Source organism: Podarcis vaucheri, assembly GCF_965113315.1.
Source record: "Podarcis vaucheri genome assembly, chromosome: 16".
Taxonomy (NCBI): domain Eukaryota; kingdom Metazoa; phylum Chordata; class Lepidosauria; order Squamata; family Lacertidae; genus Podarcis; species Podarcis vaucheri.
In genome coordinates, this window is record NC_138754.1 from 37,667,762 (window position 1) to 37,691,280 (window position 23,519).

The 23,519-nt window shown below is 45.5% G+C and overlaps 1 protein-coding gene and 1 long non-coding RNA gene across 3 annotated transcripts in view; both read right to left on the minus strand.

Annotated features, from left to right (window-relative positions):
* The window catches only part of LOC309521517 (transmembrane protein 132C-like), a 271,354-nt gene that overhangs the window by 54,997 nt on the left and 192,838 nt on the right, over positions 1–23,519 (minus strand). For both annotated transcript variants that reach the window (XM_082204113.1, XM_082204114.1), the window contains exon 4: positions 18,910–19,096. In XM_082204113.1, the coding sequence (XP_082060239.1) occupies positions 18,910–19,096 (187 nt within the window). The remainder of the gene's footprint in view (positions 1–18,909; positions 19,097–23,519) is intronic.
* On the minus strand, positions 14,804–18,160 carry LOC309521580. Its single transcript, XR_014214735.1, has 2 exons — positions 17,295–18,160; positions 14,804–15,222 (listed from the first exon to the last, which is right to left on the minus strand). It is a non-coding gene; the product is annotated as an uncharacterized lncRNA (long non-coding RNA).

A 23,519-nucleotide genomic window follows, 5' to 3' on the forward strand; every position in this document is an offset into this window, starting at 1 on the left:
ATTGCCCAGGCTGGCTATGGCTGATGGGAATTGTAGTCCTAAACAAAGGGCACCAGGTTGGAGATTGATTGACCTGGTTCCGTTTTCGGTCACCAAGCATGCCTAGATGCCGTTCCTATAAAGCTGCCTATTTAATTTTGCTTCCAGCCGCTTGTTCCTTTCCCAAACAACGTGACTTAAGACAAAGTCCTGTGAGTGGGTGGAAGGAACAGGATGCAGGGACCTGAGTCTCCTCTGATTCACCCTGAATGAATTGCAGTGCCTTAGTTTTAAAGTCTCTGGATAGAGACAACCATTAATTAAATAGCCCTTCCTTATAGAAAAATCGGGATTGCTGGCACCACTTTGGAGTGTTTAGAAATGCACATGCAGTCCTGCCTTCCTTAAAATACATGCCAGTCAATCATTTTCGGTGGACCTGAGACACTGACATCTCTAAGACAGCAGGGGGTGTGGGGAGTGCACCATACTCCTTAATTCGGATGCCTCAGAGCTATCTTTAAGATCCTTGATGCCTCTTCTGAAGTGCCTTTGAAGTGGTCACCCTGTTAACATCCGGACGCTCAAAAAAAGTGGCAGTCGACAGACGGCTCCTTTTGATGTGCCACATGACGGTTGCATTGCTAAAATTCAATTATGCAAGCTATCAAAACTTTCAAAAATAAAATAAAATATCCACTTTCCCATGAAGGAGAGCAACATAAAACACTTGCAAACAAATTGAAATAACATTTTTCTGATGTGAGGTAATGGATCATGATTAGGATTTTGCCTTGCATCTAACTGTGTGTATATGTGTTTGGAAAGAAAGAAAGAAAGAAAGAAAGAAAGAAAGAAAGAAAGAAAGAAAAATATGATAGATTAGGCATAGGCAAATTCGGCCCTCCAGATGTGTTGGGACTACAATTCCCATCATCCCTGACCACTGGTCCTGTTAGCTAGGGATAATGGGAGTTGTAGTTCCAAAACATCTGGAGGGCCGAGTTTGCCTATGCCTGTGATGGATAGAGTAAGCAATGGCCTAGAGGCGTGACTTCCTAACCACTAAATTTCAGACATATCAGGCAAAGGATGCACATTTTAGAGGCAAAGAAACAAAATTTTAGTGTGGACAATGGAAACGAATACACCTTATTCCATTATGATATCAAACCAGTTGAGAGTGCACGCCTTTAATTTTAAAAACAAAGATGCACAACTTTCTTTGAGGGACGGGAAAACATGCTACGGCAAGGAGACCATTACATGTGCCACCCCTTTATGGCAGTATAATGTGGGCAGCTACACTGTGTGGGGGCCACCAGCTCTTCCAGTCATCGTTTTCTAAAAAACATCCTTTACAAAATTGATAAGATGATTGTATTAGATAATCCAGCTCTAGCAGTAATGAGAAATGCAAATTAATAAGGACATGAAATAGAATCTGTGGCACGCCTTCACACATGGCTGCTTCTCTTTTCACCCTCTGAAAAGCTGTAAATGTGGAAAGTTCCCCTCTCTTTTCTCTCCCGACCCATCATAATCAATGTGTCTCAATTGTGATTAAGACCCCCTTTCTTGATCTCAACCCTGCCCCCCCTTCAGCTCAGGACTCTCTGCTTGGAAGAGTTGTAATGCTAAATATAATTAGGCATAGTTCAGTGAAAAGACAAGTATCATTTGCCCATTGCCTCCATTTGCTAAGAAATAGAATACACATTTCAAGATATGGCGGCAGCTGGACATCATAGGAAGAGAATGGATTTCCCAGTGCATGCTGGGAAAGCACAAGATTATTGCGACTTCCCTTATTAGGGCTGCTAACCAGTTAAAAGATTTTCAGCTGATTAATTGCCTGGCATTTAAACAATGCATTGATTAGCTAATCAATAAAATAAAATGAAAGGCCCGCAGCACATGAGATTTAGCTACATACTGCAAATCAAGATGTAAACTCCAGCTGCCCACTCCTGGCCTCCCCCAACTGCTTGTTCTATTAGCTTCTTATTCTCCCTCCTTCCTTCCTTTCATACTAGGAACTATGGCAAGGAATGGACCTTGGGCAAGGATCATGGTGCTGATTCAGAGTTCATTCGCTTAAGGACCATGGATAGCGACACTACAGTTGAGGCAGAAGGAGCAAGTTGTTTCAGCACTAGTATGCAACAACTGTCGAAATGTTACCTTCTGGGTTAAGTAGTCAAGATTAAAGACCCTCCCCTTTATTAATCTATTTAATCATATTTCTGGGCCACCTTTTTGGGAAACCCTCACAGCAAATCTGGAGGGTTGAGTTTGCCTATGCCTGCCCTAAACATTTTTTTTTAAAGAAAAAACAGCACTGGAGGGAGCTATGCATACACTATATCATTCTAGGTGGGAGGTGGGCACAAAGGCATTCCAAAAGATGGCCAGTTAAAGGCAGTGAGGGACAGTGTGGGGAAGTGTGGGTTTTAGAGCCACACACACTGAATTCTATACCTCTGGACTGTCAGTATTTTGCAGGAGGTATCTAAGCATATACTGGTGAATTTAGCTTTGCAGACAATTAAAGTGCTCTCTTGCCCCAACACAACAAATCCACTTTAAAAAAAAAGTTTTTGCAGGTAGGAAAGTGGTGGGAAAATGTTGAGTGATCAAATGATTAATGGGAAGGTGCATAAACACCCCACCAGAAAATCAGGGCAATTCCCCACTGTTCTATAACCTCCCTGCAAACAGATCAGAACAAACACCCGAAGAAGACCAGGTATAAGCTACCTTCCACATAAGCTTTGTGCTTCTAAATCAGGATGAATGCTCAATAAATAGGTCATCCAGAGGCAGTGGAAGGAGACTATTATTGGCTGGTGACTGCTTCCCATTTCATAGGGAAATTTTACAGCGAGGTGGGTGAATTTTAAACTGGCGAGGTTCTTTTTCATTTTTGTTTCATGCCAAGCTTGTCAAGAAAGTTTTGTTCTGTTTCTTGAGTGCTGGAAAATGCTGGCTGATCTCTCTCTCTCTCTCTCATTGTTGTCAAGAGGCATTCTGTCTATGAAAACTGAAAGTCACTTGGAGGGCTGTCAGTTTGCTGGGGTGGGAAGCACTGGGTTCTTTTTCCGCCTGGACCTTTGCCAGCCATTTGCTTCTTAGCATTCACGCTTGTTGTGTAAGAGAAGTTGCACTCCATTAGAGGATGAGGCAGAGGGTAATGGGGAGGCAGTGCTGAGGACCTTGTTCCAATGAAGACTAATGATCAGCACTTCTCCCATCCTTTGCTCTCTGGGTTCATATATAAAATTAGCTCTGGTGAGCGGAGCCTGCAACAAAATATTGTATCATCTATGCACCTACTAAGGTCCCATCTTCACTGTACATTTAAAGCAGTATATTACCACATTAACGAGTCAGGGCTTCCTCCAAAGAATACCAGGAGCTGTGTGTTATAGGTGCTGAGAGCTGTTTGGAGACCCCTATTTACCCCACAGGGACGCGGGTGGCGCTGTGGGTAAAACCTCAGTGCCTAGGACTTGCCGATCGTATGGTCGGCGGTTCAAATCCCCGCGGTGGGGTGAGCTCCCGTCATTCAGTCCCAGCTCCTGCCCACCTAGCAGTTTGAAAGCACTCTTAAGTGCAAGTAGATAAATAGGGACCGCTTTATAGCGGGAAGGTAAATGGCGTTTTCGTGTGTGGCACTGGTGCTGGCTCGCCAGCTGCAGCTTCGTCACGCTGGCCACGTGACCCGGAAGTATCTTCGGATGGCGCTGGCTCCCGGCCTCTTAAGCAAGATGAGCACGCAACCCTAGAGTTGGACACGACTGGCCCATACGGGCAGGGGTACCTTTACCTTTACTTATTTACCCCACAGAGATAAAATTGTCAGAATTCCCTGGGAAGAGGGATTGGCGGTTAAACCACTCTGAGAATTACAACTTGGCGAGTGGGTCTCCTAACAACTCATAGCACCCTTAGTAAGCTACTATTCTCAGGATTATTTGGGGAAAACCATTGCTGTTTAAAGTGGAATGAGACTGCTCTAAATGTGCAGTGCAGGTGGAGCCCTTATCACAGTTCTGTGACTCATCCCAGCCAGGTAAGAACACTCAAGGAGTATTATAAGGGACATGGCCTGGGGAGAGTAGGTGTGGCTTGGGAAAGAGTCTCAAGGACCAAATGAAGAGTCTGGAGGGGGGAAGGTGGTGGTGCAGACTGGAGGTCACTACCCCAGTGCTAGAGACATCCAGTCCCCTGCAGATACTCACTTCCCTGTACGTAATGAATGAGCTCTAGCTACTGCTTCAAGATGGGCTTTGAAGCTATCAAGAAGGAAATCCAGCCCTCGCTTCTGGAAACAGATATTGAGGGAGGGACCCATGCTTTGTCCACAAAATCTAAGATTTTTTAGAGAGAGAGAGAGAGAGAGAGAGAGAAGCAATCTGTCCTGTGCAATTTGAGTCTCATCCCTTTTAAAACCAAAATTAAAAATGCAGCAACATCATGTACTCGGCCCTATGGCTACGATAACTTATTTATTTGCTAATTTACTTAGCAGAGATGGTATAATAGCTGTGATCAACAGAGAGCAGCAGCCTAACAAAATGCATGAATATTTTATCTAAAAACATACATTTGTGCACACAGCTGGCGTGGAAGCGTGCCCAGTGGGGGCTGGGTAGGGGACTTCAGCAGTAATGGATACAACCCATATTCTGCAGGATAGCAACTTCCTTCCCAATGCAGATTTTTTTTCAGGGTATCAGCAACTCCCAGCCCCCATGTTTACAAAAGCAAAGCTTTTAGTCTACAAGGTTGCTGTTGATGGAAATACTAAAAATCTGTCTCTGCACAGAAGCATAGCTTCAGACTAGAGTGTGGAGGGGCTCATAACATCACCACCACCAGCAGCAATATATGCATTTCATAACTAATAATATTAATAATTTTATTTATATCCCGCCCATCTGGCTGGGTTTCCCCAGCCACTCTGGGTGGCTTACAGCATATATAAAACCACAACATCAAACATTAAGAAACAGGATATCCTATACAGGCAACAAACAATTATTGTGTGACCAAGTGCAACAGCCCCAGCCCCCAGGGATCATAAGAAAGGAATAAAGACTCTGACAATGTTATGGAATTAAAAATTAGGCCACAACTTTATTAAACTTCTGAATGTTGGAAGATCTTGGCTTAAGCCTTGGGTGTGTATCCCTCCCAGACCCCCAGCTGGGGGAACTAGGGCACATCAGGGTAAATGGGATATGGGGGTGCTCTGTGAGACGTAAGTGTAGCAGGCAGACCAGGCCATATCCCCACACGTAGGGTAGTTCACTGACAACCTTTCAGTGTATGGCCAGTGACACCCATTATATAACCCCTGTAAGCCTGAGGCATCGGCGTCAGCAACTGAGCAAAGCCAGGCACCTTGTGGTGTGAGCAGCGTGCGCTGGGCGGGCCTCTCGATGGCCCTATGGCAATCCCAGGCGTGCAGGAGGACGGAGCTGGCCAGCCACCTCAGCATCTCGCTGGCTCGCTCACCCCCGAACCCACAGCACAGAGCTGCCCACAGCAAAAGAGCCCGCCATGGCGCTCTGACCAATGGCTGGGCTCTTCTCTGGACTCCAATTCTTGGGCCCTAGACTCTCGGCCTGGCACCCCTGAGAGCCCGGCGCCTGGGTGTCCCGCACCCCTAGTGCCTATGGTTAAGACAGCCCTGAGTGTTACAAAGGCAACTGAGAAGCTAAGGAAAAAGGAAGCTGACAGCCAGAATCATCCCATAGGCATGAATGTAGACAGAATGAGGCCTTGAATGAAGACTGACTGAGCTTAGGATGCATACAAGCTTAAAAATACAAAGCACACGAGGAAAGGGGAGTGGAGCAAAAAGGTAGAAGAGGAAGATCTGATTCTTCTAGGCCAGAACAAGGTTGTGAGCTGTTAATTGGGCTTTTATATTCATTTGGGACCAGGCTGCCCTTACCTTGCTGGTCAGACCTAAGAAATGTCCCACTGAACCCAGGTCAAAGGCCCATCTAGTCAATTATCCTATTCTAACAGTGTCCAACCAGATGCCTTTGGAGAAGACCTGAATGCAATGGACATTTGAAAACTGTTTTTCAATGATTTTTCAATGGTTTTATTTTAGGTTAAATCGTACTCTTCTAACACCCTTGTGGTTGTTGTTGTTTTTAACCATCTTGGACTCCGTTGAGGGGAAAGTCAGGATATAAATTAAAGAAACTAGCAAACTATTAAGGACCATAGTTCAGTGGTAGAGTCTCTGCTTTGTATGCAGAAGGCCCACGGTTCAGTTCCCAGCATCTGCTTCAGCTTGGGCTGGAAAAGGACTCCTGGGATGTACTGCAGACAATAACATGCTAGATGGATCAATCAATGGCTTGACTCAGCATAAAGCAGCCTTATCCCTGGATAAGGGATTAAGAAACAAGGCCCCTCATTTCTTTCTCTTTCCTCTCCCTCTCTCCCCACATACTCTAGGGCAAGAGTGTTATCAAATAAATAATTTAAAAGCACACCAACCTCTGCCCCCCACCTCTGTATAGCACATTAAGTTATTTCTACCACCGCACTAGGGGGGTTGTTTTAACTTTGCAGTTCAAGAGGATGGGGGTTTATTAAGGGTGCACCTTTCGCCTTGTAACGGGAGGAATCCATCCTGCAGACATCTCTCCAGCTCTTCAATTTTTTAGCAAGAGGGGCTGGGGAATGACGCTCGAGCACTTGGGCATCTATTTGCGGGTTTTATTTTCAGAATCCAATTTTGAGAAAGAGAGAGAGAGAAAGCAGCCCAAGTGAAAGTTGCCTACCCCATCTCCCTTCCAAAAAAATTTAAAGAAATAACAAAAGTAAAATCTCAGTTTAATTTAGTCCATTTGGCAAGTCTGCAGGGAGACATTACCACCGGCTCTCACCTCATTTTGGAGGCACCTCTTTAATTTTTGATAAGCACTAGTAATAACACAGGCACTTGATCATGCGGCAGAGAGAAATGTGATGGTGAAGCAGCCATAAAAATGCCAACAAAGGGGGTGGAGGCGGGGGAAGCAGAGGAGTAACTTCACAATCAGTGCACCCATTTGCTCTCTGTCTTTTTCTTCGAAGGAAACTTTTTTTTGGTCAAAATAGAACAGCAAAGTCCTTATTTTATGGACTGAGTAGCACTGGAGGCTGATATGCTTGGGCAAACAGGGTTCTGCCAACATCAAAAGCTCAACCTGTCCTCAGCCAGCTTTCCCCTACCTAACTCCTTAAAAACGAGATGTAAAGGGCATCGTTTTCCATTCCACCCTGTAGTTGACACATGCCACATTGTTTCTGTGCCACTGCAGGTCATCTTCCACACACAAAAACCTGCATTTTTTCATTGCTGTTCACTGTGGTGAGATTAAGCAATTTACATATCTTTTAAAAATTTTATTGAGATGCAAAATCAAGCACAGAACAGAATTATAGCGGAAATATCAATGTAAAGACAAAAAGGGGGCTAGAAACATCAGTAATACATTCAAGACTTTTGAGATAATAGAAATTAGTACAAGTCTATTAAAACAAAAGCAACCATAGACGTGGATGTTTTCCAGGTAAATGAGCTGCATTTTTTACCAAAACCTTTGTTTGTGAAGCTCTACATGTATTCATGATTTATTATATTATCCACATCCATTTATAGACCTCGAGAGGTCAAAAAAGTAAGAAAAAAATTCTTCCTGTTTGGTATGATTTTACTGTCTATGTTAATAATGCAGAACATAACCAGTAATTTACACAATGCACATAATTAATTATGTAAATTACATGTTACATTGTCATTACGTGATGCAAAAGGGAGGGGTGGCGGCAGCCATCATCAATTACATTTCGTTTGCAGATTGAAAGCAACAAAAGGGAATGCTGCTCATATTTGCTGTATTGATTTCCATTTCAGACATGCAACAAGTAAGTGAGCACGGGCAATTCCCATCTCCATCAGAATTCTCTGACTTCCCTGCTCTTCACTTAGGACCAACGCAGGAGCTGAAATGGCTTACCAGCATTGCCTTTGTAGAATCCAGCAGGGAGGGAAATGGGGTCCAAACCAGAATTAGTTGGGTTCACCTGCTGTTGACTCTGGCTCCCCTTGGCATTGGCTCCTTCTCCAGCTACTGTCGGCCTCCCTGCCTTCTGCCCTTCCCATCTCAAGGGGCACCATCCTCCACAGTTGAGAAGTGCAGGGAATTTCTCAACATGGAGTAAGGTAAAGGTAAAGGGACCCCTGACCATTAGGTCCAGTCGTGACCGACTCTGCGGTTGTGGCACTCATCTCGCCTTATTGGCCAAGGGAGCCAGTGTACAGCTTCTGGGTCATGTAGCCAGCATGACTAATCCACTTCTGGAGAACCAGAGCAGCGCACGGAAATGCCGTTTACCTTCCCGCCAGAGCGATACCTATTTATCTACTTGCACTTTGACGTGCTTTCGAACTGCTAGGTTGGCAGGAGCAGGGGCAGAGCAACAGGAGCTCACCCCGTTGCGGGGATTTGAACCGCCGACCTTCTGATCAGCAAGTCCTAGGCTCTGTGGTTTGACCCACAGTGCTACCAGAGTACATTTAAGCCTTTCCCACCTGTGACCTTGTTTTGGACTGCAACTCCCACCAGCCCCAGGCACTGCATGGCCAGAGTCAGGGATGATGGGAGTTGTGGTCCAGGTTGGGGGAATCTGAGGCAACCAACTGCAGTGGCTTTCATGCTGTGGCTTCCCATCTCCAGCAATGAATGAGAAGATAAATGGCATTCATAGGTGTCAGGGAACTGACATCGGAGGGAGAGGCGAAGGGGAGGCTCCCAGATGATGCTGGCGAAGGACCCAGCAGCAGGGGGAGAAACAGCTCAGTAGAGGGGGAAGCCATTCAGCGCAACACCAGGGATGAAGGGGGGCAGATGGGGGAAGTGGAGAGAGGGCTCCAGGACTCTTCACTGGACATCAGTGAGGAGAGCCCAGGTCCTCCGCTACCCACGCCTTCCCTGCGCAGAAGACTCCCACGCAGTGAGAGGAGGAGGAGACTGGGTGTCAAACAACTTTTATGTTGGAAGAGGTTCAAGAAATGCCCACTGACGGATTCTGCTAGTGACTGAGACAGCCAGGATGAGAAGGGGCTGTGCAGTCAGAAAGGTTTAACAAGGCAAATTAACCAAGAAAGGCACCAGCTTACGCACGAGTAACTCATACCTATTGCAATAGGTTATGAAAGGGAAGATGAACATGTTGCTGAAATTCTTATGGATGGGATGCAGGGCTTTTGCTGGCTACTTTTAAGGTGGCCCAGAGATGTTTGTGGGTACATTTCCTTGCATTCAAAATCCTCTTTTTGGTGGTCTGCTGGGGAACCTTTTCAGCCTGAGGGACACCTTCCTTTCTGGGCAAGCTTCCAAGCACAGTGGGGAGCAGGGACAGAGGCAAAAGTGGGTGGAACAATGAATGCGATGTTACTTTTGCACAGGTTTTGTTTCCTCCATGGAGGGAAGAAAACAAAGAGGCATTATTAGAGTTCAAGGCTGTATTCCAGACAGGCAAAAGCCCTTAGGGTACAGAGGAGGGCCAGTGGAGTCTGTGGCCTGGGGAGGGGCTCAAGGACCAGATGGAGGGGGGCTTACAGGGCCACATTTGGCCCGTGGATCTGAGCTTTCCTTTCCCTGGTCTGCCCTCTGGAGTTCCTTGGGTGTCTGAATTCTCTGGAATCTGCACAACATCCAACATACAGGGAAAAGGCAGGATAGAATCTAGGTGGAGCCTTTCTCTTCCATGTTCTTATTTTCCATTTTTAAATGTTTTAAAAATCGAAAAGGTGATCATTCAAAAATGCTTAAGTGAAAAGAGTTCTTTTGTCCACTTTTGCTGCATGCTGAAGGCTCAGCCGTCCTGTTTGAGAAAGGTTGGCTTGCGTTCGCCCAGAGTTCCCACAAAATGCAGTGAATCCTCATTTTGTTACAGCCTCCCCGGAAGACGGAGGACAGCATCCCTCAAAATGCCAATACTGATACTTGGTATTCGATAGACATCAGCTCGTACAAACTGCATTTTTCACTAATAGGGGATTTCAGAAGGCTTACGAGTGTAATAAATTGCAATGCAAGAGCATTTATTATTGTTTGGGGAGGTAACAAATCCTGCAAAAGGGACAATCAGGCTGATAAAGCAGGGAGGGGAAGCAGGGGAGAACTCAGACTTGAGGAGTCCAGATTAAAATTAATGCTGCCAATCCTCTCCTTTCCATTTCATTTGCTAAAGTTTCCGTTCTCTCCAGCGTGCCATTACAGACGCTGACAATTGTAGCGTGACAGCACTCACAATGTGCAGTGGGCTTCAGTTGTTAATGCCTTTTGCAATGTTACTGAAAAGAGGTGGCATGGATTTTCAAGGGCTCGGCCTGTATCAGGGATCCAGAACCTGGGGCCTTCCAGATGTTGTTGGACTCCTAGCCAGCATGGCCAATGCTCAGGCATAATAGGATTGATGGTCCAACATCTGGAAGAGTGCTAGCATATTCTCAAAGCAATCTAAATTAGTCTCATAAAACACATGCTTTTTAGCCTAGACCATATCTATTGTGGTCTGTGACCAAACATGACAACCAGTGCTGATTTGGAATTCACTGATATGCAAAATTAACCGAACTTTTTAAAGAATTAGAATCTGACATCGGAATCTCTCTGGTGAGGCAGACATTGACATTGACATTGACACTGGAATCTCTCAAAGACTTCACATTTCAATGCCAACCTCAACCAGTCCTACCTATTTTCTTTTAAATCCATCATGACAGCCATCAAAATGCTAAAATCTACCATCTAAAATGGAGACTATGACATGCAGGGGAGCAGATCAATGAAGAGTTCTCAGCAAGTTAAAGTGAAGGTTCCTATGAAAAGCAAAACCTTTTCAGAGTTGTAGGAAGCTGCCCAGTCAAGAGAGAAAGAAGAGGAGACAGAAGTAAAAAAAAATACAGCATGGACGTTGTCCAGACCAAGTCACAATCTGACCAGGAAGCCTTTGAAGGCCTTCTAGGTCAAGCAAAACCCATGACCAGCTGATGTGGCAAAAGCCCTTTTCTGCTCATGAATGCTTTTCAAGTGGGCAGAACCTCACAAGTCCATAGGTTCCAATTCAAGTTTCAGCAGCTCTCATGAAAGATATTCCAAATATTGCCATCTTAATTTTTTAAGTGCATTTCAAAGATGTCAGTGGGACAGTTTAGCAATTTTAGACTCTGGATTTCACAGGCTTACTAGGATGGGGAGGTCACTCTCAAAACAGACGGATGGCAACTGGGATGTCAGGGGGATGTCGGAGGGGAAGCTCCCCTCCCACTCATTATTTCCAATGGAAATATTTCTAATCTGGCATTTTTTCAATCTCTCCCCCTGCATTTTCAATGTTTTTTTTTCTCTGAAATGGGAGCAGCTAACCAGCAAGACAGAGACAAAGTGTGTGTGGGGGTTATTTGTCTGATCTCTCCTGATTTCTCCCCCTCCCTCCCTGCATGGTTTCTGATGAACATGGCTGCTGCCAACCAGTAAAGCAGAAACAAGGAAATAAGGAAGTATTGATGTTCGGATAACTGAATATGCTGTGTTTATACTGAGGTTTGGGCATAATTCTTTACATGCATATGAGTGCATTTTTGCGTAGTGAGCTGGTGGTCACCTGCATGTACTAATATCACTGCAAACAAAAACTGTCTGATACTAAATACCTTTGTGCATCAAGAAACAGTCATAATTTAAATAACACTACACACCAATGAACAACAACAACAATCCAGATAATAAATGCTACTGAACAGGAACCAGCAAATACTGTCCAACACTTAAAAAAAAAAAAAAAACCACCATTGTACACCAGTGACCAAACAGTGTAATTGATTATCATCAAATGTCAGATTCTGGGGATATTCAGCGAATATTCAGAGAATATTCCAATATTCCAAAAAGGAAGGTGCAGGTGAAAAAGTTGCTGAGGTCCCTTGAAGTACTATCCAGTTATTCTTCTGACAAGGTGTTTGTTTCAGAGAGCCAGAAGTCCAAATGCTACCTTTGATGCTGTTTCAAAACCCTTAAACATTTCTTGCTGAGTGTTCCAGGAAGCAATCAAGCAGTAGGCTGCTGAGAAGCACCTTGATTCTGCCAAGCAGTAATTAATGAGGTCCTTAAGGGGTTTGTATGATGACAACAGAAACAATAAATAAATAAATAAATAAATAAATAAATGCACTAATGAGAAAGAACACTTTATCATAATGGAAGGTAATGACTGAGGGCAGGATGATAAATTCGCTGGGAATTTTTTAAGCCTCAGCAACATAATGAGTTACCTCCAAGGATTTAACAAATAAATATTATTTTTTTAAGAAGGAAAACAAAGAACCCTCAAAAGCTTTCCACTTTCACTTTGTTATCTGACACATGTTTTGCCTTGCTTGGCTCTTTGGTTTACAATTCATTATCTAGACAAATTCTCATCACCAAAGATGTTTGGTCATTATGTCATTATGGATATTTCCTTGCCGTGACTCTCAACAGCTCAGCATCAGAAATTACTGTGGGAAGGAAGAATGGGAAGAGGGAATCAGAAGTGAAGAGGAAAGGATGTCAGGTGGGCTGGGTTCTTGTCTTCTGGGAGGTGGCACCCACTTTTTGAAATTCCCTCCCATTAAGTATTAGACAGGCTCCATCTCTGTTGTCTTGTTGGCAGCTGAAGACCTTCCTCTTTCAACAAGCCTTTTAATCAGAGATCTTTCCCTGTCTGCATCTGCACTTGAATTGTTTTAAAGATAGGTAAAGGTAAAGGTACCCCTGCCCGAACGGGCCAGTCTTGACAGACTGTGGGGTTTGTGCGCCCATCTCACATCTAGAGGCCGGGGGCCAGCGCTGTCCGGAGACACTTCCGGGTCACGTGGCCAGCGTGACAACGCTGCTCTGGCGAGCCAGAGCCGCACACGGAACGCCGTTTACCTTCCCGCTGGTAAGCGGTACCTATTTATCTACTTGCCCCCGGAGGTGCTTTCGAACTGCTAGGTTGGCAGGCGCTGGGACCGAGCAGCGGGAGCGCACCCCGCCGCGGGGATTCGAACCGCCGACCTTTTGATCGGCAAGCCCTAGGCGCTGAGGCTTTAGCCCACAGCGCCACCCGCGTCCCTTGTTTTAAAGATAGAATCATAGAATTGTAACATTGGAAGGGACCACGAGGGTCATCTAGTCCAATGCCCTGCAATGCAGGAATCTTTCATCCAACATAGGGCTCAAACCCATGACCCCAAGATTAAGAGTCTACTGACTGCTCTACTGACTGAGCTATCTTTTAAATAAGTTTTTATTGTTTCATTGCTTGCGTTTTTGCTGCCCTGGGCTCAGTTGGAAGGAAAGTGGGATATAAGTGAAGTCAACCAACCAACCAACCAACCAATCAATCAATCAATCAGTATCCAGGACTTCCTCTGCAAGCGCAGAAAAATGATCCACCCTCCTGACTGGGTCATTTGCCATTCTTGCATGGTGATGATGTAATTGTCATGTATTAGTGAAGCCTTCCCCAAACTTCACTCTAGAGCTGGGTTCTTCAACCTTGGTTTTTCAGATGTTGCTTGACTTAAACTCCCACCAGCCCCAGCCAACACGGAGAATGGTCATGGTTGATGGGAGTCGTAATCCAGCATCACTTGGGGATCAAATGTTGAAGAGCACTGCTCTAGATGTTGTTGGGGCTCCAGCTCCCATCAGCCCCAGCCAGCAGGGTCAACGGTCAGGGATGATGGGCATTGGAGTTCAGCGACGGCTTCAGGGCTTGGGGAAGGCTGAATCAGTGTACAAACCTCAGTGGCAGTCTCACTACTTGAAATTTTGTCTAATGCAGTGGATAGTATGTCAGGCTGAAATCCCTGCTTCAGGCATGAAGCTCACTGGGCGATCTTGGACCAGTTACTGTGAGCCTAGCTCACAGGGTGGTTATGAAGCCAAAATATGTGTGTGTGTGTGTGTGTGTGTGTGAGAGAGAGAGAGAGAGAGAGAGAGAGAGAGAGAGAGAGAAAGAAAGAGACCTTGGATGGTCTGGAAGGATGAGGTATAAATGCAATAAAAAAGCCACTTACTGGAAGCTGGGCGGAGGGGGCAAGTATAGTTTGGATAGTTGCCTTCCCATTAGGTCTGAGCATCCTTGGATGTATCTCACATGCATGTCTGTCAGCAGCATCTTGGTCCTCAGACTCTGTAATGCCATGGAATGCGGCCCTTTCCACAATGCTACTAGAAAATTGTATGAGGAAGGTCTCACTCTGCATAGCAAGTGATCCAAAAGAAAAACAGACTCTCCACTCCCAGGTTATGAAACTGCTCACCCCTTTCACAAATACTTTGAGAAAGGGTCTTCAGAACCATCAAAGTGATGCATCCCTCTGTTGCTAGGTTGTCACAACACAACACAACACGAGGCATGGGTAGGAGAGAGGGAAGAGACAGTCTTTTCCTGGACTGGGCTAGCCTTCTGTGGTCTCCAAAATCTCTGGCAATCCTCCTCCCTAGGGTCCTTTCAGCTGGAGTCACCAGGGATTGAATGTAGAACCTTCTACATGCAAAACATGGACTCTACCACTCTGCTATACTCCCTCCTTTCCTCTCCAACCACAAAATCTTTCGAAACCCATAGACATTGCCTTATTTTCACAACTGCCTGCTCTCTTCCTAGAAGTTGGAATAATCATGCACATTCTGTGACATCGCTGAAGCTCAGACACTGATGGGGAGGAGTTGACAAGTAGGGTTTTTTTTTTAAGTGCTTATTACGTATATATGGTTTTGTCTTTTGTATTTCACACTGAAACTCCAGCAAATGGTCTGTGTTCTTTCCATGGAGCCATGAGCTTGTCTTGACTGTCCTCCAGGAGGATTTTTGCGGCATTTCTTCTAAGCCACAGCTTGACAACCAAGAGGTAAAAATGATACTTAAGCCTCCGTATGTAGCGGAAAAGACAGTGATACCATAAGCCAGCCCAGTCAACAGAGCCCCCATGGGCAACTTTACAGCTGCTGTAGCAGCATGAGCAGTAGATGCTGGAGAAACTTCAGAATTGGCCAGAATTGAGATGAGCCAGGCTGTTCTCGCCACAGATGCTGCTTGCTTGTGAGCGACATCACGGAGCGATGCTTTTCGATCCGGCGGCTGCCAAGTGCCGCAGCCACCATATGTGCCCACAGTTGCTGCCTTTGCCTGCCAGATCAGAAGGAAGGAGGATAAGGCGAGGGAGCCTTTCTCTCCAGGATGCAAGGAACAACTGTGACAGCTGAGATGTCTGAGCCAGTCTGCAACAGAAACAGGACTGGGAAGCTGGAGGCTGAAAAGGGGAGGGATTTTCAGGACTGCTGAGAGCTGCTACTGCTCCACACTGCTGCAAAGCAGCTTTCATCAGTGAGGTGTGATCAGTTTCCAGCCTGAGGGCCACATAATAATAATAATAATAATAATAATAATAATAATAATAATAATATTTATTTATACCCCTCCCATCTGGCTGCCACTCTGGGCAGCTTCCAACAAAGTATTAAAATACAGTAGTCTGTTAAGCAGTAAAAGCTTCCCTAAAGAGGGCTGCCTCCAGCTGTCTTCTAAAAGTCTGGTAGTTGTTCTTTGACATCTGGTGGGAGGGAGTTCCACAGGGCAGGTGCCACTACTGAGAAGGCCCTCTGCCTGGTTCCCTGTAACTTTGCTTCTTGCAATGAGGGAACTGCCAGAAGGCTCTCGGCACTGGACCTCAGTGTCCGGGCAGAACGATAGGGGTGGAGACACTCCTTCAGGTATACTGGACCTTTTGGGTAATGTTTTGAGGGGCACATGCCAGTGATGAGTGAGGCCAGAGGCAAAAGTGGGCAATAGGCTAGTTTTTACACACACTAACACAACATTCTCCATCCGCCATCCAGGCAAGCAGGAGGCATTCAATGATACATTCCACCCCGGCAAAAGTGCTCAGGTTGCAATGCAAGGCCAGAGAGGGGCGTGGCCTAGGGAGAGTTCCAAGGGCCAGAGAGAGAGGCATGGAGGGCCACATTCAGGCATTCAAAAAGAGTGTCCCCACCCACACCGAGATGCAGTCTGTAGTGGTGCCGCCCATTCACCTTAATGAAAATCAACCCAATTCACTCTTCTCTTCTCAAAGCAATATACTAATCTTCAAAACTCACACTTCTCCTAATTTTGCCATGCAGTTCTTTAACCCAATGATTTGTAGAATAATGCATATATTAGGGAAACGTGTACATAATAATGCATACATTGGTAAAAATAATTCATAAAAATGCTTTCACCCTAAGATACTCATGAATTTACATGAAGACTTAAAACAAATAAATCAGAAATTGCTACAGAAATGTAGGGAACTGAATGGAAAAATGAGAAACTGAGAGAAAGCAAATTGACCGTCCACCTGTACTCAGAGTTCCACTATTTCATTCTACTGCATCAGCAGGTCTTCCACAGGCCCCACTCTGTTCTAAATTTCCAAAATCAAACTTTGAGGGGAAAACTTGGTACATAGCACTGGGGACCTAAATTTTTTAATATAGAGTTGGCAGCACTTAGCTTGCCTGAATGCACAGAGCAATTCTGACTTCTTAGCAGATGGCTGCATCAAACTTTCCCTTTGACTCTATCTTTCTCCCTCTGTCTCACTCTCTCTGTGATTCTGAACAAGGATATTGCCAGGTAATCAGCTCGGCAGGAGATTAACGTTCAAATGAAGAAGAATTTTTTTAAAAGAGCCCGGCTGGAACAGCAAAGCTAAAGAGAAAGCAGGGAGCTTTCCTTTATCTAGTCATATCCTGCTAGCAAAGGCATTTTTTTTTTAAACCACTGGCACATTATACACCTGGATTTTATCAGTACGACACATTAGAGCTCCCGCCATGCCTTATCACCAGGCATGGCACAGAAACAGATGCACTCAGCACTAAGAAGGTGTTTCAAAGCAATTTTTAGTAGGTGTCCTCGTACTGGGCTGCTGTCTGATTTTTATCCCTTTCCCTCTTTTTTTGGACAAAGTACTATAAATCGCAATTGACTTTCACCAAGAGAAGGTTCCTGAACTGCCCATTAACATCAAGTAGTCTGAACTGCTCCCCCCCCCCCCGTAATCTAACTGGGACTGAGCTCAAAACTATTCACAGTTATTCCACAAACTTTTCCTTCCATCAAAATCACCCCGACTTCTTTTTCAACCGCTCCCAGCTGCTGCCTAGAATTTTCTTCTTTGCCTGTTTGGACACAGTGTCATCACTTGCTCTCACCTGACTTTGCTCTGTGATGTCACTGTGTAGTCAGAGCTGAACGGCTATGTAGTACTTGCAATGTCTTCCCAGTGCACTGACACATGGGCAGATGGAGTGGCCTAGCGTGGGTTGCCAGCACCCAGGGCAAGGCAAGCATTGCACCCCCTAATCTTGTGGACGTTGTATGGGGTGCCCCCTGGAGGCAACAGATGGACTCTGCTGCACCCCTGCGGTAACCGCTCTTCAGATGGGTCACCTGCCACCTGCTGGTCCCCTTGTCCACCATTTCAGCTCTGCAAGCTCCCAGTAGGAGCGGCAGCCTGTGCTCTCTGGCGGGCTTGGTGGTGTCCCAGGAGTGCTAGAGCCCCAGCTGCAGCAGGCATAGTAGGATGGTGCTGGAGATCAGGTAGAGACACAAAGAACATCGCTTCCCTGACCACCTCTCATTGGCTGTGCAGCGTGAGGGGCTCGTGTGAGGTGGGCACTGGCGGGTTCTGGGCATGCCGGTGGCTCTCCTCTCCATGCTCCTGCTGCTGGGTGCATGTCTCGTCCAAGGACACATGCCAGGAGGGAAGCCCTGGCCCTGGGGAAGGACTGGCATGGGCTGGGAAAAAGTCTGGGCTCTGCCAGGCAGGAATTCTACCCCCTCCAGCCCCAGCTGCAAAGCCAAAGGTGCCTCAGAGCTGCTGCCTCCTGGCCACCAAGTGGGAGACAGGAGTCTCACAAGAGGTCTTGGCACCCACCCCGTGTCCCTGTGGGCCTCTTCAGGAGAGAGCAAGCAGCTTAGACAACCCATAAGTCCTCTTGCTCACTCATTGAAGGAGCAAACAGGAGAGAGCATGGCCGAGCATGGGGCTTTATCTGAACAGCAGTGCAACAGGTAGAGTTAGGGGAGGGGAGGGGAGGGGAGGGGAGGGAAGAGGTGGGAAACTTTGTCTTTTCTTCAGCACTTTTCTTCAGAACAAGTTATCCATCCCTGTCATAAGGTAAAGGGTAAAGGGACCCCTGGCCATTAGGTCCAGTTGTGGCCGACTCTGGGGTTGCGGTGCTCATCTCGCTTTATTGGTCAAGGGAGTCAGCGTACAGCTTCCGGGTCATGTGGCCAGCATGACTAAGCTGCTTCTGGCGAATCAGAGCAGCGCACGGAAACGCTGTTTACCTTCCCACCAGAGCGGTACCTATTTATCTACTTGCACTTTGACATGCTTTCGAACTGCTAGGTTGGCAGGAGCAGGGACTGAGCAACGGGAGCTCACCCCATTGCGGGGATTCGAACCGCTGACCTTCTGATCGGCAAGCCCTAGGCACTCTGGTTTAACCCACAGCGCCACCCGCGTCCCTATCCCTAGGGATACCATAAAATGCAGACTGGATTCTGACTGGGGGAGAAATCAGAAAAAGCCACAATATCTTAATCCTCTTTTTCTCAAATGTTTCTTTTTAAAACCTTATTTAATGTCAGGATAACATGGTGGTAGTGGGGAGCCATGTACCCTGAGCTGCTTGCGAGACAGGCAGAATAAAATAAATTATTAAATTGTAGTACTCACCGTGAAAAAAGCCTCAGAATAAATAAATGGAAATAAAAGTAAATTTTGAAAAGGGCTATGTCTGTCTACGTGAACTCTCTTACCATTGCCAATGGAACAATCCCGACAAGATCCTTCTGGCAAATGAAGATTTCAGAGAGGGCTGGGTCTGTTGTCCCCTTTCGAGGATATTCCACCTGCCAGGTGATAGGCTGTGTTCCGGAAAGACTGCTGAAGCTGGCTATTTCAAAGTTCAGCCGCACCACCTCGCTGAACATATTGTTATTATTTCTGGAATAATGGCAGGGGTGGGGGGTGGGTTTGAGAGAAGAAAAGCAGAAAAGGCATTCAGTTAAATAGATTGGGAAACGTTGTATGGCCAAGGTGAAAATTCACATCAGGAATGAGGAACATTTTTCAGCCTAAGGGCCACATTTCCTTCCATGCAGCCTTGGAGGACCACAGATGAAAGTGGGTGGAACAACACGTGCAAATCTGACCTTTGGACAGTCGAGTAGAGTAGCTTCGGCGCACACACACATACAGTGGTACCTCGGGTTACATACGCTTCAGGTTACAAACACTTCAAGTTACAGGCTCTGCTAACCCAGAAATAGTACCTCAGGTTAAGAACTTTGCTTCAGGAGGGGAACAGAAATCACACGGCGGCGGCGCGGCAGCAGTGGGAGGCCCCATTAGGTAAAGTGGTGATTCAGGTTAAGAACAGTTTCAGGTTAAGAAGGGACCTCCAGAACGAATTAAGTGCATAACCAGAGGTACCACTGTACTGCTCTTTATTCTCCATCCAGACAAGCAAGAGACATGATCAGAGTTGAAGGACACATTCTAGCCAGTCAAAAGCTCTCAAAACAGAACCAGAGAGAAAGTATGTCTGGGGAGGACCTGGGGCCTGAAGAGAGTCCTGAGGGTCAGATAGAGAAACTTAGACAGCCTCATTTGATGCCAGAGCCTGTGATTCCACACCCTCTGCTTTAATAATTTGAACATTTGATTGGAATTCACAGGGGCTGGGATTGAAAACAGGGGCCATGTCTTTGAGAAAAGAGTAGCAAAATGATATGGCAAGTTCTTTGGTGGTGGGTGGCATATCCCCTTAACTTCCTTCTTTTTGCAAGCTCCCTCCCTATTAATTTGCATTAAATTAATAAATGTATTAGATATAAAATTAAAACTCTTAGAGAAAGTTAATCAAATCACCTTAACTATATGTAGGAATACAAATCATCATAAAATGTTAACAAACCCAAAGGTCATACGATAAAGAAGTAAAATGGTTGCATCTTATGTATAATAACAAACAAATAATTCAAATAGGTCTACTCTGAATAGAATTTAATTGGAATCAGTGAAAAGTGTCTTCCCCCAAAGCAGATCAGCCCATTTCACCTCAGTTCTGAGATGCTGCACCAAGCTCCTCACTGTGGCCAAAGTAGGAATATAGTCAGGACTAGACTTGCCAACATATATTTTTGTTTTGCTTTTTGCTTTTCTGTACCTTTAAAGGACCCTTGATCTCCAGACTCCGGTACACCATCCTGCTTATTTTTGGGTCCTAGAGCAACACACACACTACCTCAGGTACAAAGTGTAGCATTCCCACCCCAAAACTATGGAACATCATTATTTTGCTTCTCCTTCCTGTGGTTCCATAGCTCTTGCAATACTCCCAGCAGATGAAAAGGGCCGCTTGCAATTCACTTGCCTTCAGCTATCATTGCCTTAGCTAATGGTTTGCTTTGCCTCCCTTTCTTCATCTCCTTTCATTTTGTTTTTAATTTGAGTTAACTGTTTCTTCTAAACTCTTTAGCGTGTACGTAATAAAACACCTAAGCAGATTGCTCTAGAAATAAATCTCCTTTCAAATTCAGGTTCTCTCCCTCCTTCCCCCTTCCCATATCTTTGTTCTTTTGAAAAGTCAGATTTCTGCTTAGTATTCATCCGATGTGGAAGTCTCTCTCCGTAGACACTGAAAGCAAAACAGCATTTTCCTCCACAGGTGATAGCAACAGTTTAAGGGCTTTAAAGCTTCAGAGAGAGGCTAGAGTTAAGTTAGACACCTCTTCAGGAATTCTCAGGGAAGGTATCTATTTTTTTCTCCAAAGTTTCAGTTTGGAGAAAAAGCGGGTAGCAATTATCAAACCGGGGCCCGGGTTCACTTTGGATCATCCAGCAGTGGCAGATCTCCTTATGTTTTGTGTCTCTTTCACATATGCTCAATTCTTAGGTCTGTTCCAGCACATTCTGGCATTAAGCTGCAATAAAGAAGAAGAAGAAACCCCCACAAAAGACTGCATTTAAGCATATGCTTTAAATCAGGGTTGTGCATGCTCTATCGTGATCAGTTTTGGGCTCCTAGACAGCCCAGGATGATCAGGAGCTAACCTGACTTGGATCTGGACCCTGAACTGATTTGGAGGACTTGCACAATCATGTGGTTGGAGGGTGGGAGAAGGAGAGGTACCTTTCCCAGGTATGTCTAATTAAGGTTTTGAACTTCCTAGCTGGGTTGAAATTTCACAGAAGACATCTTCGACTCCAAGAAGACCACTCCACCATTCATTTCTTTCTTTTTCTGGTGTCTACAATTTCCTACTCACAGTGTCCCGGAATGATGGAAGCCCCAGTACATTGTGGGAAATGCAGAATGGGAGCCAGACTATCGATGCCGGAAACTGCTCTTATGGAAACTGGTTAACACCACTGGTGCTGCTATATTTTGTATTATATTGGTATTTCATTGTAACCCACTCTAGTATGATGAAGGGGTGATTTATAAAAAGGAAGGAAGAAGCTGTCACATTGCCACTGTGAATGGTGAGCTCCACCCCAGAGAAACCTCTGGTGAATGTTACCTCCTCCTGGAAAGATTAAGTGAAAAGATCACCCCAATTTCTGCCCATTAATAGCACAGATAATATGGAGAAGGCAGTTGTACACAGATCTGCAGATTACCAAATTCTCCCCCGACCAAATTTTGTTGCAGCCTCCTGAGATTGTGCTCCCCCAAAACCTGTACCATATCCTTCTAATGTTTCACCCCTGATAGAGAGGAATACCAGCGAAGTGATATGCTCCGAACACCACCAGCTAGGCCTAGTGTCATGTGGCCTCCAAATGCCTGCCCACTGATATATAGGGCTTTCAGGGACAAAATATTGCCAACCCTGGCTTATGTGATTATAAATCTGTCTTTAAGACACTGCCTTAGGACACTGTGTGTGTGTGTTCTTTTCTGATGTAACATGGTAACAAGGCAGTTACAGTTATAGCTGCATTGTAATTTCAGTGTTCTCCCTCTCTCCGTCTCTTGTTTTTAATTGCCAGTTTTATTACAGTAGTTATTTAAAAAGAGTAAATTAACCAAGTCACAGCCGTCTGAGTATGTCTTTCTGGTGGGACATAATTTATTTATGCCTTGCTCTGGCAGGGCTGAGATGCAAGGCTTGTGGAGAACTGAGACCTGGTGACCACCATAATCAAGAAGCAGTTTTCAGATAGTAACACGGGGATGGAAAACCCCTTTTAGCCCAGCAGGGCAGATTGTTATTCCCCCCGTTTGACACCTAGATGTAGTCATTCACCGGATGTCACAATGATGTCAGATGACATTTTTGCCTGCAGAGATCTTCAGAAGCCCCATCTCAAAGTGCTATTTTGTACACCACATTGAAAAGGGCTTTGAAGACAGCACTCATCAGCTAGTTGGTGATACCTGCAAATACCCTTTAGGATGTGTTTGATGTTTACCTTCCTCACACCTTACATCATATTTGATGGCCTGAGAGGTTCAAATGGGGAAGCCTGGTGGACCTAATCAGGCACATGGGATGGAGGTTCCCCATTCCTGTAGTCAAAGCCTGGTTTACAGGTATTCAGAGTCAGGTTCTTCAGCACCCAGGAGAGCTCCCAAGGACAGCTGGTGTTGCCCTAATGAAGTCCAAAACTCATTATATGTCCAAACTGGGCCTGATAACTGCCAGATCTGCCTCATAGCTATTCTGGCATTCTATCTATTGTACTATGCTGCCTCTACAGAATCATGGTTGCAAATTTCAGACACCATCAGAAGCTTCCTGGATGAAGAAAAATTTGATTCCAGAATGAACTCTGCCTTCAGAGAAATCAGCTGAAGTGCTGCAATTTCATTTTAGCCTAAACTCAGCTTGTGACGACTAGAGGATGCAAGCAATTTGTAAGAACCAGAGTTAACAGTCAAGGCAAGCTAAGTGAAGGGCTGGGGGCTGGGGAATTATAATTTTTTGGAGATAGCAACATTCAGCTTATGTTCCCACAGAGACAGGCAGAGGCAGTGGCAGCTGGCCTGTTGCTTCCCCTCAATTTTAAGACTTTGTCTCTAGTTGTTAGCCTCCTCCTTGGCACTTGTAAGATGTAACCTCATTTGGCACTGCATGCTTACATCTATTTGCTGTGGGATTTCCCCTCTCCCTCCTGCAGTTCCTTGGCTAGATCTTTGCCCCTCCTCATGATGGAATAATTTGAGATGACAAGGGGAAAACACATATATCTATATCTATCCATCTGTTGAAAGAAATTTATATCTACAGAGCATTCATGCACACGTCTCCTCAGAAGCAAGCCCTATCAAAAGGGAATCTTTTTCAGCCTGGGGGCCACATTCCCTACTGGACAACCTTTCAAGGGCCACAGGGCAGCGATGGATAGTGCCAAAGGC